The sequence below is a fragment of the Salvelinus namaycush genome, chromosome 8 (assembly GCF_016432855.1).
Source record: "Salvelinus namaycush isolate Seneca chromosome 8, SaNama_1.0, whole genome shotgun sequence".
In the NCBI taxonomy this organism is placed as follows: domain Eukaryota; kingdom Metazoa; phylum Chordata; class Actinopteri; order Salmoniformes; family Salmonidae; genus Salvelinus; species Salvelinus namaycush.
Window position 1 is genome coordinate 36112996 of NC_052314.1, and position 15508 is coordinate 36128503.

The following is a 15508-nucleotide window of genomic DNA, read 5'->3' on the forward strand; positions in this document are numbered from 1 at the left end:
TTGAAAAGAGGAGGAAATCAATGAGATAATAGACAGGGCAGGAGGCCAGAGCAGGGAGGGCTGCCCCCGGGTCCTGAAGCAACGCGTGGTGCCGAACAGACACACAGAAACGCAGAGTCGCAATCGCAGACACACACACACACACACACACACACACACACACACGCACGCACGCACGCACGCACGCACGCACGCACGCACACTGTACTCACATATACTGGATAACCACAACCACAAGCCTACAGAATACACACAAATAAATATTCACAAAATGACATGCAGAAGCAAAGGAAGTCACCCTCTGTGCTATGTGTGTAACTGTGTGTGTGTGTGTGTGTGTGTGGGGGGGGGGGGGGGGATGTTGGGGGGGGCATGGGGTTATGGCAATAAATTGTACTGGCCTGTCACTTTTATTTGGGTGGGATTGGGGCTGGTGTGCAGTGCGCTGGAGGTAATTTGCTGCTGTAGTTCAGATGGGCTGGCAATGTGTTTGGAGCCAGAGTTCATGCCTCCCATTACAGAGAACAGAGCGGGGACCCCAAACACACACGTACACACTCACACACTACAACTACAGTTACACAATAACAGACACAGAAACACACACAGAGAACCACACACAAGGACACACAGCCAGCGAGATGCGCACACACACACACACACACACACACACACACACACACACACACACACACACACACACACACACACACACACACACACACACACACACACGAAGTGGAGAGCTTGTGTGTAGCTGAGTGAAGAAAGAAGAACAAGAGAAGGAACATCACATTCACAGATCGCTAGTTAGCTACCTCTCTCCCTCTCCCGCACCAGGCCATAACTCACCAGCAGAGACACTCAGTTTCACAAATATAAGATCAGTGTGTGCCCTACACAGGGCAACTGGAGCCCAGGGAGCCATAATGGAGGCTAATGTAGGAGCAGTGACTGCCTCCCAGGGAGGCTTTAGCAGGGCCCAACAGCCAGAGGAGCCATCATGGAGGTTAATGTGGATATGACATGAACACTTAACATAGACAGCAGTTAACCCTGACACATGGTGCAGGACTTGGGAGGGGAGAAGGAGGAGGACGACTAGACACCTGGTGAGGGAGTATTGGGGAAAAATGGCAGTGTGTGGTTGAGTGTGTGTGAGCATACATAGAGTATGAAAGAAAGTGTGTGCCTGTATAAGAGTGCATCATGAGTGTCTGTATGTGTGTGTGTGTGTGCGCGTGTGCATGTGAATGAGGGTAGTAATGTGAGGTAGGCAGCTGTCTGAATGAGTTTTCCCCTCCAGCACAACATCATTACTGACATTATACATATTACTTCTGTACACCACCACTATTTCCACTACTATTGCCATGTAATCTCCCTATTAATGAGAGAGAGGAGGAGAGAGAGAGAGAGAGAGAGAGAGGAGGAGGGAGGATGGAAAGAGGGGAAAGGGAGAGAGAGATAATGAGATCGAAAGAGATAATAAAAAAAAGCCCCAAGTGATACAACTGGAGAAGGAGAAGAGAGAGCCGTCTCTCTTCTCTTTCCTTATCCCCTCTTCTCTCTCCTTGACCTATTCCTGTGCCGCCCTTGACCCCCAAGCAAGAGATCTGTTATCAAAGGTACTCCAGGCCTGTCCGCCACACAAATCCTCCCCTGCCGGACAGCACGTTCGTTTCAGGGGGAGCCTTTTCACCGACACGCCAATATACCACTCTGCTCCCCAGCAGCCCTGGGGGACACATCCTGGCTGCACACACATCATCCCAATCACCATGGTGATTCATTAATGGGACAAACTATGGGGGAGAAGAGAGATTTTGAGCTGTGTGTGTGTGTGTGTGTGTGTGTGTGTGTGTAGGTGTGTGTGTGTAGGTGTGTGTGTGTAGGTGTGTGTGTGTGTGTAGGTGTAGGTGTAGGTGTGTGTAGTTGTGAAGGTGAACATTCGCCCCAGTCTGAGATTCTGAGCGTTCTGGAGAAGGTTTTCATCAAGGACCTCAGATCATCTTTCCCTCGATCCTGACTAGTCTCCCAGTCCCTGCCGCTGAAAAACAAACCCACAGCATGATGCTGTCAGCACCATGCTTTAACATAGGGACGGTGCCAGATTTCCTCCAGCCGTGACGCTTGGCATTCAGGCCAAAGAGTTCAATCTTGGTTTCATCAGACCAGAGAATCTTGTTTCTCATGGTCTGAGAGTCCTTTAGGTCCTGGAAGGTTCTCCCATCTACACAGAGGAACTCTGGAGCTCTGTCAGAGTGACCATCGGGTTCTTGGTCACCTCCCCGACAAAGGCCCTTCTTCGGAAGAGTCTTGGTGGTTCAAAACCTCTTCCATTTAAGAATGATGAGGCCACTGCATTCTTGGGGACCTTCAATGCTGCAGACATTTTTTGGTACCCTTCCCCAGATCTGTGCCTCGACACAATCCTGTCTCGGAGCTCTACGGACAATTCCTTCGACCTCATAGCTTGGTTTTTGCTCTGACATACAGTGGTGTGTAGACAGGTGTGTGCCTTTCCAAATCATGTCCAATCAATTGAATTTACCACAGGTGGACTCCAATCAAGTTGTGGAAACATTTCAAGGATGATCAATGGAAACAGGATGCACCTGATATAAATTTAGAGTCTCACAGCATAGGCTCTGAATACTTATGTAAATAAGGTATTTCTGTTTTTATTTTTAATACATTTGCAAAAATGTCTAAAACCCTGTATTCACTTTTTCATTATGGGGTATTGTGAGTAAATTGATGAGGAAAATATTTTCTTTAATCAATTTTAGTAACAAAATGTGGAGAAAGTCAAGGGGTCCGAATGCACCGTATATTTACAGCAGGGGTAAGTTGACCCCATGGACCATGATCCCACAGAGTTGTAGGTGGCGAGTGTAGAGGAGGAGAGGAGAGGAGGAGGTAGAAGAGGTGGAGAAAATAGCAGAGAGGAACTCCCTTGTGAGTATATTCATGTGTTTGCATGCCTGTGAAATGGTGTGTGTGTGTGTGTGTGTGTGTGTGTGTGTGTGTGTGTGTGTGTGTGTGTGTGTGTGTGTACAGCTCTCACCATGCGCGACACACAGATGAAGGAGAGAGCGATTCAGCACTACTACTGCCGTTGATGAACGATCTGACTTTTGTTTCGGTGACAGGGAAGAATTTGGGGGTCGCGCGAGTGCTCTGAATAATGCTGCTCTGGCCTGTTTGCATGCAGCGAAAGCATTAGTAAGCTCATACTGGGAAAACAGTTACCCTTGGAACAGACTGAGCAGCGCAAACAGTCTAGCTAATCCCTATAGCGAGGAGAGGAGGACTGCGCTCTGCTTACAGCAATGCAGTAACAGTGGTCCTAAAACACACTCATTACGCATTAAGACAATTCAATCTACACTAATCGTATGAGAGTAAGGGACACCTCTGGGGCAAAACAACATCAAATTAACACAAAGCAATCAGAAATCTGTAGATGAGAGTGTATGTGTGTAAGAAAGAGGGGAGACTAGAAAAGCGCAAAAGAGAAGTAAAAACATGAATGTTAGAATAGACCGTAGTAAGTAAGAAGGGATAAGTGAGAAAGCGATAGGAAGATAAATATGATAAGTGACGAGTAAAAATGCCATATGAGCTGGTGTGAAGGAGGGATGAATGGAGGAGTGAATGAGTGTGTAAGTGATGGGAGAGAGGAGAGCGGAGCGGCCTTTATTGCCGTCTCCCACATCCTGATCAATAGAGGAGCACTAGACGAGATGAGAGACCATGTGTGTGTGTGTGTGTGTGTGTGTGTGTGTGTGTGTGTGTGTGTGTGTGTGTGTGTGTGTGTGTGTGTCTCAACAGTAGCTCAAAAACAAACAATCAAGCAGCATTAAATCCAAAAGAGAACTGACAAGAAGAGAGCGCGTGCAAGAGAGTGAAGTAGGTGGAAAAGAGCTGAGAAGCAGAGATAAGGTGATACTGAAAACGCATGAAAAAGAGGCGAGGATGAGAAGAGAAACAATAAGAGATGAACGGGACAGACAATGAAAAGATAAAGACGACCAGCAACACAATGATACGGATAGAGAGAAAAAGAGAAAACATAGAACATGATGGGAGGCAAATAAGCAACAGAGTAGGCGAGAAAAGAAGGGACGGAGAAGACGGGCGGAGAGAGGGACGGCTGGAACGAGGGAGGGGAGGGACGGTCATTTATCCTGGGGTGCGCTGCATGTTTTACGGCTTTCTTAATTCAACTCCTGCTACTATTAATGGACTTAATGTTGAGATTATATCTCTTTCCTGGTGGCGGGGGCTGGAATACGACCCCCTCCTCCACCCCCCATCCGCCTCCCCCAGCACTCAATCACCCAGAATGCCCATTACTGCTGACACCACACTGAGAACCGCACGGCATGCTGGGTACGGGACAGGTCAGCTCACTTCCCTTGGGTCTGGGTGGGAGACTAACAGAGTAGAGAGAGGGGAGTTAAGGGTGACAGGAGTGCTCAGATAGGTAGAGGTGCCCACTGATCATGTGTGGCTGGTGCTAGACACTCTGTGCCAAGGGCATCAGCCCCACTATGGAAATCAGAATTAACCATATTTATTCCCACAGCGAGGCTACATCTTGGGCCTCTCTAAAGCTTTGGGGACACCCGAGTGGGGATGATATGAGAGGGCTGCTGAGGTAGGACAGAACTCGGTGCAGGGGGTAAGAAGAGATGAGACTGCTATAGATGAGTTAGGACTGCTTACATGGCTTAGGATAGAACTAATAAAAGGTTCAGGGGTGTTAGAGAGAGTCAGACAGATTGAGGTAGTGAGGGGAATAAGTGTGGGGGGGGGGGGGGTCTTAGGAGAACGTCCTCTCTCCCAGGGGACCTGTTCAGCCCTTCCCCAATCTCCAGACTTGGTGATATTTCACAGGATGTCGCGCGGCTCAAATTGAAAATCCCTTGATTAATCAATATTTACTGCAGCGGCTAAATGAATAGTAATAAGTCACCAGAGGCCCTAGCTCCATTCTCAGCCTCACGCAGCCAGTCCCACTGTTTCACCTAGCTCAACCTGAACTACACAAAATGAGACACCACACACAACCAAACACACACAAAAAAACACTCACATAGAGGCAATTAAGATAACTGTATAACACATGAAGAACACACAAATCCAAACTGGCATACGGTAACAATCTTCCTTACGGGGAGAGAGAGAGAAACTACTGCATCTCTCCAAGCTGAAATGTAACCATGTGTGTCCCCTTGTCATGGGAGCCTGTGTGTCTATCTCCTCCGAGTCCGTGGACGTCTCACACGGCCACAGCCACAAAGACAAAAACACACCTGCACAGCACACCGCACTCCGACTGAACCCTTCGCGCTATGAACACAACGGTGTCTGTGCGTGCCCGCGCGACACGCCACAGCTTGTAATCTCCTCCCGCCACAGCCCATTACGAGGCTTTAGAAAACAGAGTATCATTAAGACACTAAGCCATTTCACAGGCCTATCATAACAGTAGAATAATACATTATCCAACTCCATAACCATATTACCTTCTAACTAGCGGCGCAATAAAACCATAAGTCCATGTTAATAACAATCACAATAAAACATTAACTAACTGTCTAACTGTCCGTCCCACGGTGATGAGGTCATGAATAACACATGAACTTATTGCCCGTCGGGCAATAATGAGATCATCAGAAGGATTCATTACCTCTCCCTCCGTCCCCCATGTTATGACCTCATAACCACTTCATATCATCCACTTCGTACCTCCTCTCCTCGTCTCATTTATATCGTTTACTTTCTAGAACCTCTGTTTTAGCGCCGAGCCCCTTCCTCACTCCCAGGGAGAAAGGAGGACAGGATGGATAGTATGGATGTAAGGATGAGAGCGGTAAAGACATGAGGAGGGATAAAGAGCTAGGGGTTAAGTTGGAGCCCTGTAAATCACATGTTCATTGAGTGCTTATTAAGTAAATGCATTTAGCTTCATTCCAGTGAATTCCCTCATTCTCAAAATGAAAGGGTGAAAGGAAGAAAGAGAGCAATAAAGACAGAGAGGAAAAGAGAGACGGGAGGTTGTAATGACATCCGGAGAAGAGCCCCCCCCCCCCTACCTGCCCACTCCCCTCCCTTCTGATGGGGTCTTCTCTGAGATCCCATTGTAAGAGGTGTAAATTCATGCTCAGAGCGTACAGAGCAGAGGACCGGTGTAAATGTTTTATTCCCTGGGTCATCTACCGTGCAAAAATAAGCTCCATAAATTCTCGGGGTCCCTCTCCGCTCTACGCACAGGCTAACACACAACGGCACACCTGTCTGCTACTTTAAAGACAGGCCCTCCTTCCTGGGTTATGGTGCTGCTGAGTGATATTAAGAAGGGAGACACACTAAACATAAGAACCATAGTGTGTGTGGGGGCCTGTGTGTGTTACGTACCATGTGTTACAGAGTGCAGCCTATGTATAAACTGTGTATTTCAAATAGTGGAACATTGCATGCCGTATTTGTGTGTGTGTGTACGCATTACCTGGCCGTATGGATCCTCTTGGCTCTCCAGGAGAGGGCGTGGCTACTATAGTGTGGGGTGTGCAAGGTGGCTCCGCCCAGGCGCGTCACTATCTTATACCGCGTCCTGAAAACCCGCTGAGACAATTGGCTATGCAGGGACAGAGAGGCGGGACCTGGGGAAGACAGAGGAAGTGATTGACATCAGATTGACAGGTCAAGAAATCAATACAGGGCATGGCATTTGTGTATATGCCCATGCTAACTCATAGGTACAAACTACAACGTGTCAATGCACCACTGGGGGATTGGCTGACAAGCCTGGGTTTAGGGTCAAGCCTGGGTTTAGGATCAAGCCTGGGTTTAGGGTCAAGCCTGGAGTCAAGCCTGGGTTTAGGGTCAAGCCTGGGGTCAAGCCTGGGTTTAGGGTCAAGCCAGGCTTTAGGGTCAAGTTAGCAGATAAAACACAAATAAGACACAGACACACATGCGCAGGGCGCACACACGTACCTAGAACTCTGTGGCAGGCAGGTGTGCTCTTTAACAAGATTCACATGTAAAGATGAGTGAATAACAAAGGAGGAATATATATATATGAGCCTAATAATTCCTATCCTCTGTCTCTTTCCCTCCTTCCCGATTTCCCTCTTTAAGTCTCATTCGTTATATCATTTTGCAGATCCATAAAAGAGGGGAGGAGGAAGAAAAAAAGAATAGGAGTCTTTGTTATTTATTTATTTGGGTGTGTATCCATCATATTGCTTTATGATGGCTGGGATTGGCTGACATACACGTTGCGCTGGGTAAAGGATGGCATTTGCATCCGCTAGGATCTGAAACCGCTGCTTTACACCAATTTAACAAACTCGAGGATTTATCAAAGCCAGGAGTTATGGTTTAGCTTTCAGGATCAGGCAGTGTGCTGTGACGATTCAGGTTGTGTCTGATGACTGTGGAAGAATGAATAAGACTGATGATTCTGAAGATCGGAGAGGACTGGGATGAATACAGTGGGTTCTAATTTAAATAAAACTCTGGGTCAATTCTAGAGTTGAAATATACAAGTGAATCTCCAACTGAACCAGAGCTGTGTTGTGGAAGGTCTAAAACAGAAGTCTCCCAGCTCAAATCTCACATAAATCATCTTCTGTTCATTCAGACAAACGCTGAGACCCAGCAGGAGAAAATGAGAGATGTCGGTGACAAAGAAAATCTCTTTTTCTTACTCCCTGCCCCCCCCCCCTCTCCTGTACCACCCATCTCTCACGGTGACAACACTTTGTCTTCTTAATGAGTGAGGAAGGAAATTGAGAACGAGAGAGAGAGAGAGAGACCCAACAATGTGCCCTTTCTACTTAATTTCAATGATTTGTATCTGATATCTTTAAGTGCCAATTGCCATGATTGTTGTCATGTTAATTAGCATTTAATAACAAAGCATGACCAGGAAGCAAATAGCAGCTCGGAGCAATGACACAACAAAATTATTTATCTTCCTCCACCCTCTCTCTCTTATCTTACATTCCGGGGACGGGGAGTGTGTTTCACTTGTCAGGCAGCACACACACAGCTCTGGATCAGCTGGATAATTAATTTCAGACAAACATTCACCCATGAATCACCACACATCATAGTGGAACCTACCCCAAACACACACACGCTCGCACGGGACCTGCCCACCCACACGCCCCTCTGTATGAATGAGGTAAGGCTGCATATGTATAGGCGTGTGTGTGTATGTGTGTGAGGCACGGTTATGATATTTTTGTGATTTTCTATTATTTTTCATTTCTATTAGTCTTTTGATCATTTTTTCACATTCAGTTTAGTTTCATTTCATTTTCAGAATTGATTTACAAGGTTTTTATTTAGTTTGAGTCATATAAAACCATTTTTATTTCATTTTTATCTTTTTTCGTTTCAGCTTTAACTTTTGTTGCCGCTATGGTTCACACCTATGGTTCACGCTACCACTAGCTAGTGATAGCTTTTACGCTATTTCAAACATTGCCATCAACTCGCAGCATTTACCTGCCAGATTCAGAAGCTTGTAAACCCCATTCGGGAAAAAGGCTTGAAAACTCCATTAGAAGGAAAAAAACAAAAACTAACACTTATGATGGTTTTAATTTTATTTTATTTCATTTCATTTCGCAGCCAAAGACAGTTTCAGTATAGTTTTTCAAATGTTTTTCTTAATTGTTTTATTTCAGTTTACTAAATAGTTTTTCCAATTTTAGTTTTTGTTTCAGTTTTCATTTACTATAATAACCATGGTCTGAGGTGGGGGGGTGGCATGGTTGTGCAGGATTAGTTGCCTGGACTGTAGTCCCTTCTCTTCCCAGCAGTCATCTGTATTGCATTCAGAGCTATTCGGGCCTCCTGGCAGATGACAAATAGGGCTTGTCAAAGACCGCTGCCGTGCCCCGCACCCCAAACCTCTTACCGCCTCCCCGTCACACCCTACCCCCCACATCTACCCCTCCTTCAGTCCTATTCCAAACACCCCTAACACAGTCCACCTAGTCCCAACAGCGAAACACAATGATGTTCCGCTTTAGCTGTTGTTTAATGACAGCCCCAGTTTGTAGTGTAGCTACACGCTTGAGAGTCTGTGTGCGTGTATGGTAGAAGGGTAGTACTCTCTCTCACTCCCCCATCTTGCTGTCAAAGGCCTATTAGAGGAAGATTAAGACCCCTGTTTGTGTGTGTGTGTTCGCGGTGGTCTAGTAGAAGAAGATTGAGTCCCTATTGCTCCCAGACCCACTCAACCAACACAACCTGCTGGGGTTTACAATCAGAGCACACCCTCCATTCATCCCACGCTGACACACACACACACACACACACACACACACACACACACACACACACACACACACACACACACACATGCGCACACGCACACAGATCAAACCCATCCATCCCAAGATGACACACAACTCCATGCTGTGAAACCACAGATGATCTAGTCTATTCACTCTGCACTGCACCTTTCTCAGCAAGCCCACCCCACACCTTCTGCTCTGGGCTACTGAACTTACACACGCAACCCTCCACAAACTCTCTAAACACCGAATAACTACAGAGTTCGAGATGGATTGGATCTAGATCCCTTTGGCTGCGATTCAGCAGCAGCCACGGATGGACAATTTCCATGCTCTCCTATTATGTAGCAACAGCCCCCCGAAACAGATCAACTGCTGTTTCTTCTATAACGTAGCTGCTACATCTGATCGACCGGGACTGGGATGTGAAGACTGTTACGTCTTCTATGAGACGGACGGGTAGAGTAGATCTCAGTGTGCCTGCCACTCCGGACCTCCACCTCCTGCTCTCTTCACCCAGTCTTAAGCTCTTGCTCTAGTCTTCTCCCTGACTGCAGAGTGACAGAGCGGCTCACCACAGCACCACTCCACCCCATCCTCTTAGGGATGATCAAATAATGCCATCATAACACAGCACCGCACGGTGTGGCGTCTCCAGAGACAGGCTGCTATCTATCCCTCTCCTCCCCCTACCTGCTCTGTGATCCCCTGCCTGCCTCTATCTAGTCCCTTCCCACAGCCGCTGTGACTCTGGCAAGCGAGACTTCTCCTTACCTGACGGCTAATTCCAGCTAACAGCACCCCACCACCACCACCACCCGCCTCCGGAGACTCTGTAGACCGTTAATCTTGTTATTGACAGTCAGTCTGATACTGGAGCTTCTATACACCCCTTCTGCTGTACAACCCCCCCCCCCCCCCCCCCCCGTCTCCATTCAAATCCCCCGGGGCTCATCCTCTGCATCCCAGTGGGAATCTGATAGACATGCCCAACGAGAGGCTAACTTAACATGGCTAATGCTTCACTTTAATTGACTTTGGGAGGATATCATATTTAAATGCATACCAAATGTCATGCGGTTAACCACCAACTTGCTCAAGTTACTAGCATATAGTTTAACACCCAATGCTAAGCTCAGGCAGGCAGTTTCACTTATAGATACACATGTATAGTAAGATAGAGTGAGAGCAGATTCTGGCACGTACTATCAGTTAGCAATATTAGTACCACTCCACTGCCCCACCCAGCAAAAATATGGCCTGTTCTGTGCAATATCTCACACTGACTGGCATGTCTGTGTGCTCATAGGTGTGTGCACGTGTGTGTATGAGAGAGAGCTTAGTGGTGTCGTGTGAGATAGTGTTGGTGTCATATGATCACAAATACTCTAACGTGTGCGTGTGTGTATGTTTCGGGGAAGTGTGAGTGCATACTAGCGTCTCAGATTAAGGGGGGGAAGAGAAAGAGAGAAGGGTGGTGTGAGAGAGGGAGTGAGAGATATCAACATGGAGAATGAGGGGGGGAGAGAGAGAGGAGAGAGAAAGAGAGAGAGCAAGCGAGAGAGAAAGAGAGAGAAAGGAATAAAGAGAGCGAGAGGCGAGATAAGGAGAGAAAGAAAGATAGAAATAAAGAAAAAGAATAGAGAGGAGAGAAATGACCTCTGCCCTCTGTGTTGACTGACAGGTCCAGTGGACAAATGCTACAGGAAGGAGACCCAGCCTCTGGTCCCAGACCTGCTGTCAGGGGTTAGATGGTGTGTGTGTGACCTTGAGGCGTTCCTTAGGATAAAAACAGAGCTGCCTTGAGAGCCTGTGGGATTCAGAAGTGATGATGGCCAGAGTGTTTCCTACTAAGGGCCTCCTGTCTGGGCATGCTATTACATGTGTTTGCCTTCAGTTCATGAACAAGCACCCAATAAAAGTAATGTAAAATGCCAGAAATCTTATGATCTGAATTTGTGTTGTTCTGTTAAGCCAGCTGTGCCATGTTTCCAACATGGAAAAGTATTGGTGTGGATCACAATAATGGACTTTAAAGATGTTCTACATACGTTTAGAGGGAAAGAAGGTGTTTTTCTGTTGTTGAGTTGGAGGGGGGTGAGGGTTAGAATAAGCGGCATAAGAGGGTATATGAGATGGCGGGATGAGAGAGGTGTACTGACAGATTGAAGGAGAGACGGTGCCATGGACACCCTAGGGCCCGATAAGTGATGATGTCACTAAGGCGGAGGGATCATTGTGGTTGTCGGGTAGGAGTAGGGGGTTTGGGGGGGATTCGGGTGTCGCCCGAGGGGCTACGCCTCGTCTGTCATCGCGGTGAAGCCATCATCTGTGCGCGTGTGTGTGGAGCAATCGTCTGTAAACCACACCCCCTGTCCCCACCACCCCCCTCGCTGATTCTTCCACTGCCCTCCAGGAGGGGTAGTGTAACACCCAACCCCCTTCAAGTTAGTTAGGGTAACACCATACCCCCCTCTGAAATCTCCTATTTTCCACCACCACTCACGCTATCTGACATACCAGGAAAAGTTAAGTCACAGTACTATTTATTACAAAGTAAATACACTCCCCTCCATATTTGGACAGTGAAGCTAACCTTTTAAATTTGGCTCTAAACTCCAGCATTTTGGATTTGAGATCAAATGTCTTATGAGGCGACAGTACAGAATGTCAGCGTTTATTTGAGGGTATTTTCATACATCTGTTTTACTGTTAAGACATTAAAGCACAGTCAGTTCCTATTGGGCAAAACATAATCCAAAACAACCAAAAGAGTCACAATACTAACCTTTTGACTACTTTAATAAACTATAAGTGGATTTGTCCAAATACTTAGGGGGGGGGACTAAACACAGAAAGTGCTTTCATTTCTAAACAGTAAAACAGATATGTATGAAAAAAGCTGACATTCTGTACTGTCGCCTAATATGAAACATTACCTCTCAAATATGAAATGCTGGAGTATAGCGCCAAAATGTTAGTTTCACTGTCCAAATACATATGGAGAGGAGTATATATCCATGGGACAGATCAGAGGAAGGATATGTGTTGGGCGGGACGAGAGCGAGACAGACATACACCTCTCGGCCCATCAAGGGGACAGGGATGGTTTTTTACCATGCTTTCAATAAATATCCAGTCCATTCACACACATGCTTCCATCACTTCAATTCACTTAAAGGCACTGACACACGGGCACGCACAGACACACATGCGCGTGCACATACCGTACACGAACGCAAACAACTTCTATACGTTAAAGACTCATTAAAAAAACATCATACAGATGAGACAAACACACCTCCGGAGACCGTAGACTTGACCCTGACCCCAGTCAGATGATTGGAGGAGACAGGGGCTCGCTTTGTGCCGAACCACTAGTGACGCTAGCATGCTTTTTTTGGTTCCAAGGACCGAATCGTCCGACAGCTCGGTTCACTCATGTGTCACTCATGTGACATGTTGTGGAGTCAAAGGGGAGTGACTGGCTGTCAATCAAATAGACCCTGTCAGGGGGTTAAGAGGGGCCTGAAAGGGAAGAGCCTTAGGCATTGTCCATTTAAGGATCAGCCATTAGAGTGAGTGGGTCTGTGTGTTTTAGAGCTGTCCCCGACTAAAACAAATCTTGGGTCAACCTGAGAGTCGTCCTGTTTTTTTCGACCAATCGATTGTTTAAGCTTATTTTTCCATATATAGACAGACACCATGTGTGTCAACAACAACATATGCACTGAGCTTGTCTAATGCTTTAAGCAGTGTTTGGTCAAATAATTAAGACACAAATGACTTAAAGCCCGATGGTCACACTGTGTTAAAGAATGACAGCGAGTGCCTGTGTGACTGGCTCACGTTGTCTCGCTCTCCTCCCTACTGCAGTGAAAAGGCACCACACAGCAAGTGTTTATTGTGCTGTCCGTGCTGAAACTGTAACATCATTTGAGCCATTTATACTGAACAAAAATATAAACACAACATGTAAATCGTTAGTCCCATGTTTCATGAGCTGAAATAAAAGATCCCAGTAATGTTCCATATGCACAAAACGCTTATTTCGCTCAAATGTTGTGCACAAATGTGTTTATATTCCTGTTAGTGAGCATAATCCATCCACCTGACAGGTGTGTCATATCAAGAAGTTGATTAAACAGCATGATCATGACACAGGTGCACCTTGTGCAGGGGACAATAAAAGGTCTCTCTAAAATGTGCAGTTTTGTCACACAACACAATGCCACAGTTGTCTCAAGTTGAGGGAGTGTGCAATTGGCATGTTGACTGCAGGAATGTCCACCAGAGCTGTTGCCAGAGAATTTTATGTGATTTTCTCTACCATAAACCGACTCCAAGGTCGTTTTAGAGAATTTGGCAGTACGTCCAACCGGCCTCACAACCGCAGACCATGGATAACCACGCCAGCCCAGGACCTCCACATCCGGCTTCTTCACCTGCGGGATCATCTGATGAAACTGACAAGTATTTCTGTCTGTAATAAAGCCCTTTTGTGGGGAAAATTAATTCCGATTGGCTGGGCCTGGCTCCCCAGTGGGTGGGCCTGGCCCCCAAGTGGGTGGGCCTATGCCCTCCCAGGCCCACCCATGACTGCACCCCTGCCCAGTCATGTGAAATCCATAGATTAGGGCCTAATGAATTTATTTAAATTGATTGATTTCCTTATATGATCTGTAACTCAGTAAAATTGTTGAATGTTGCATTTAGATTTTTGTTCAGTAGTTTCGTACATGTTTCCTCATTTGTTTAGGAAAAAAACATTCCCTATTTCCTCAACCCTTGCTCTCTCTACGTGAAACATGTAAGCATCGCATGCAACTGACCAATAGGGGCTGACCTATAGCCTATCATAATCACATCAATAAATAAGGTTTTAACAAACTCCAAACACAGTACATCAAAACGTGACATCAAAATGGATGAGAAGGACGTGAAAAAGAAACTTGAAACGGGCAAATGTTTACTGGTTGCTCAGGAGGGAAAGGGGAAGTCAGATCTGTGGAAGACATTTGACTTAGTTGTGGAAACTACTGGAGATCAAGAAAAAGGAGGGTATAGGAGCAAGCGTTGCATGAGTATTGTGTGCCAAACAGTTGCTGTTAGATTACAATATTATTATTATTCATGGCTATTTTGGGAACAGTGTAAACACTAAATAAATAAGTGTAGCAGAGAGTCTGTTCTAACAACAACAAAAATATATAAAGCCTTTATTACAGCAGACTAAAAACAGTTGCATGCATTCGTGGATTTAAGTGTATTTATTGTTTAGGCTAATTAATCAAAGTTCCCTTTTATTATTTAATTTGAAAACTAAAAGGCTTGATTGCATTTCAAAGCATGAATGTCTCTCGTATGTTGTGTGATGGCATGAACTAATTAATGATTGATTGATACAGTAGCATATATATTACTATATAAAGATTTTTTATCTTTATTTAACCAGGCAAGTCAGTTAAGAAAAAATTCTTATTTACAATGACGGCCTAGGAACAGTGTGTTAACTGCCTTGTTCAGGTGCAGAACGACAGATTTTTACCTTGTCAGCTCGGGGATTCAATCTAGTAAACTTTTGGTTACTGGCCCAACGCTCTAACCACTAGGCTACCTGCTGCCCCAGGTAGAGTAGTGGTTAGAGGAATATAGGCCTAAGTAAGTTACGATATTAAGACTTAACAGGACACGCTCTTAGGCCTAGAGCTCAATTGTGGTTATACAAGGCTAATATACAAAGCTACTAATGATAACGACGTTACTTATTATTGCAATGATGATGATGATAAAAAAAACAAAAATAACAATAAAAAGATCAAGAAAAAGTACGGTATAGGAGCGAGAGGTGCTTGCATATTATGTGACAAACAGGTGCTGTTAAACTACAATATTTTTCTGCCTGTTTGGAACAGTGTAAACACTAAATAAATGAAACAGAAAAAAACTGCAAAGAAGAAAAAACAGCATAGAAAAATAGCCGAATCTGTAAAATTGCTTTATCCGACATTTTGCCGTTGCATGAGGCTTGGTGCTCAGGCTATTAAACAAACACTCAAACAGGCAACTGAAGCAACCTCTATCTCATTTCTGTAGATATATATGGATCATTTATAAAGCCACGCACATTTAAAAGTTAGGCTATTGATTATCGATCTAATTAAATGGCGTTTCCCCTCTCC

General features: G+C 45.6%; 1 protein-coding gene across 2 annotated transcripts in view; it reads right to left on the reverse strand.

Moving 5' to 3' along the window:
• The window catches only part of LOC120052640 (zinc finger CCCH domain-containing protein 3-like), a 95768-nt gene that overhangs the window by 32785 nt on the left and 47475 nt on the right, over nucleotides 1-15508 (reverse strand). For both annotated transcript variants that reach the window (XM_038999679.1, XM_038999678.1), the window contains exon 4: nucleotides 6521-6674. In XM_038999679.1, coding sequence (XP_038855607.1) covers nucleotides 6521-6674 — 154 coding nt within the window. The remainder of the gene's footprint in view (nucleotides 1-6520; nucleotides 6675-15508) is intronic.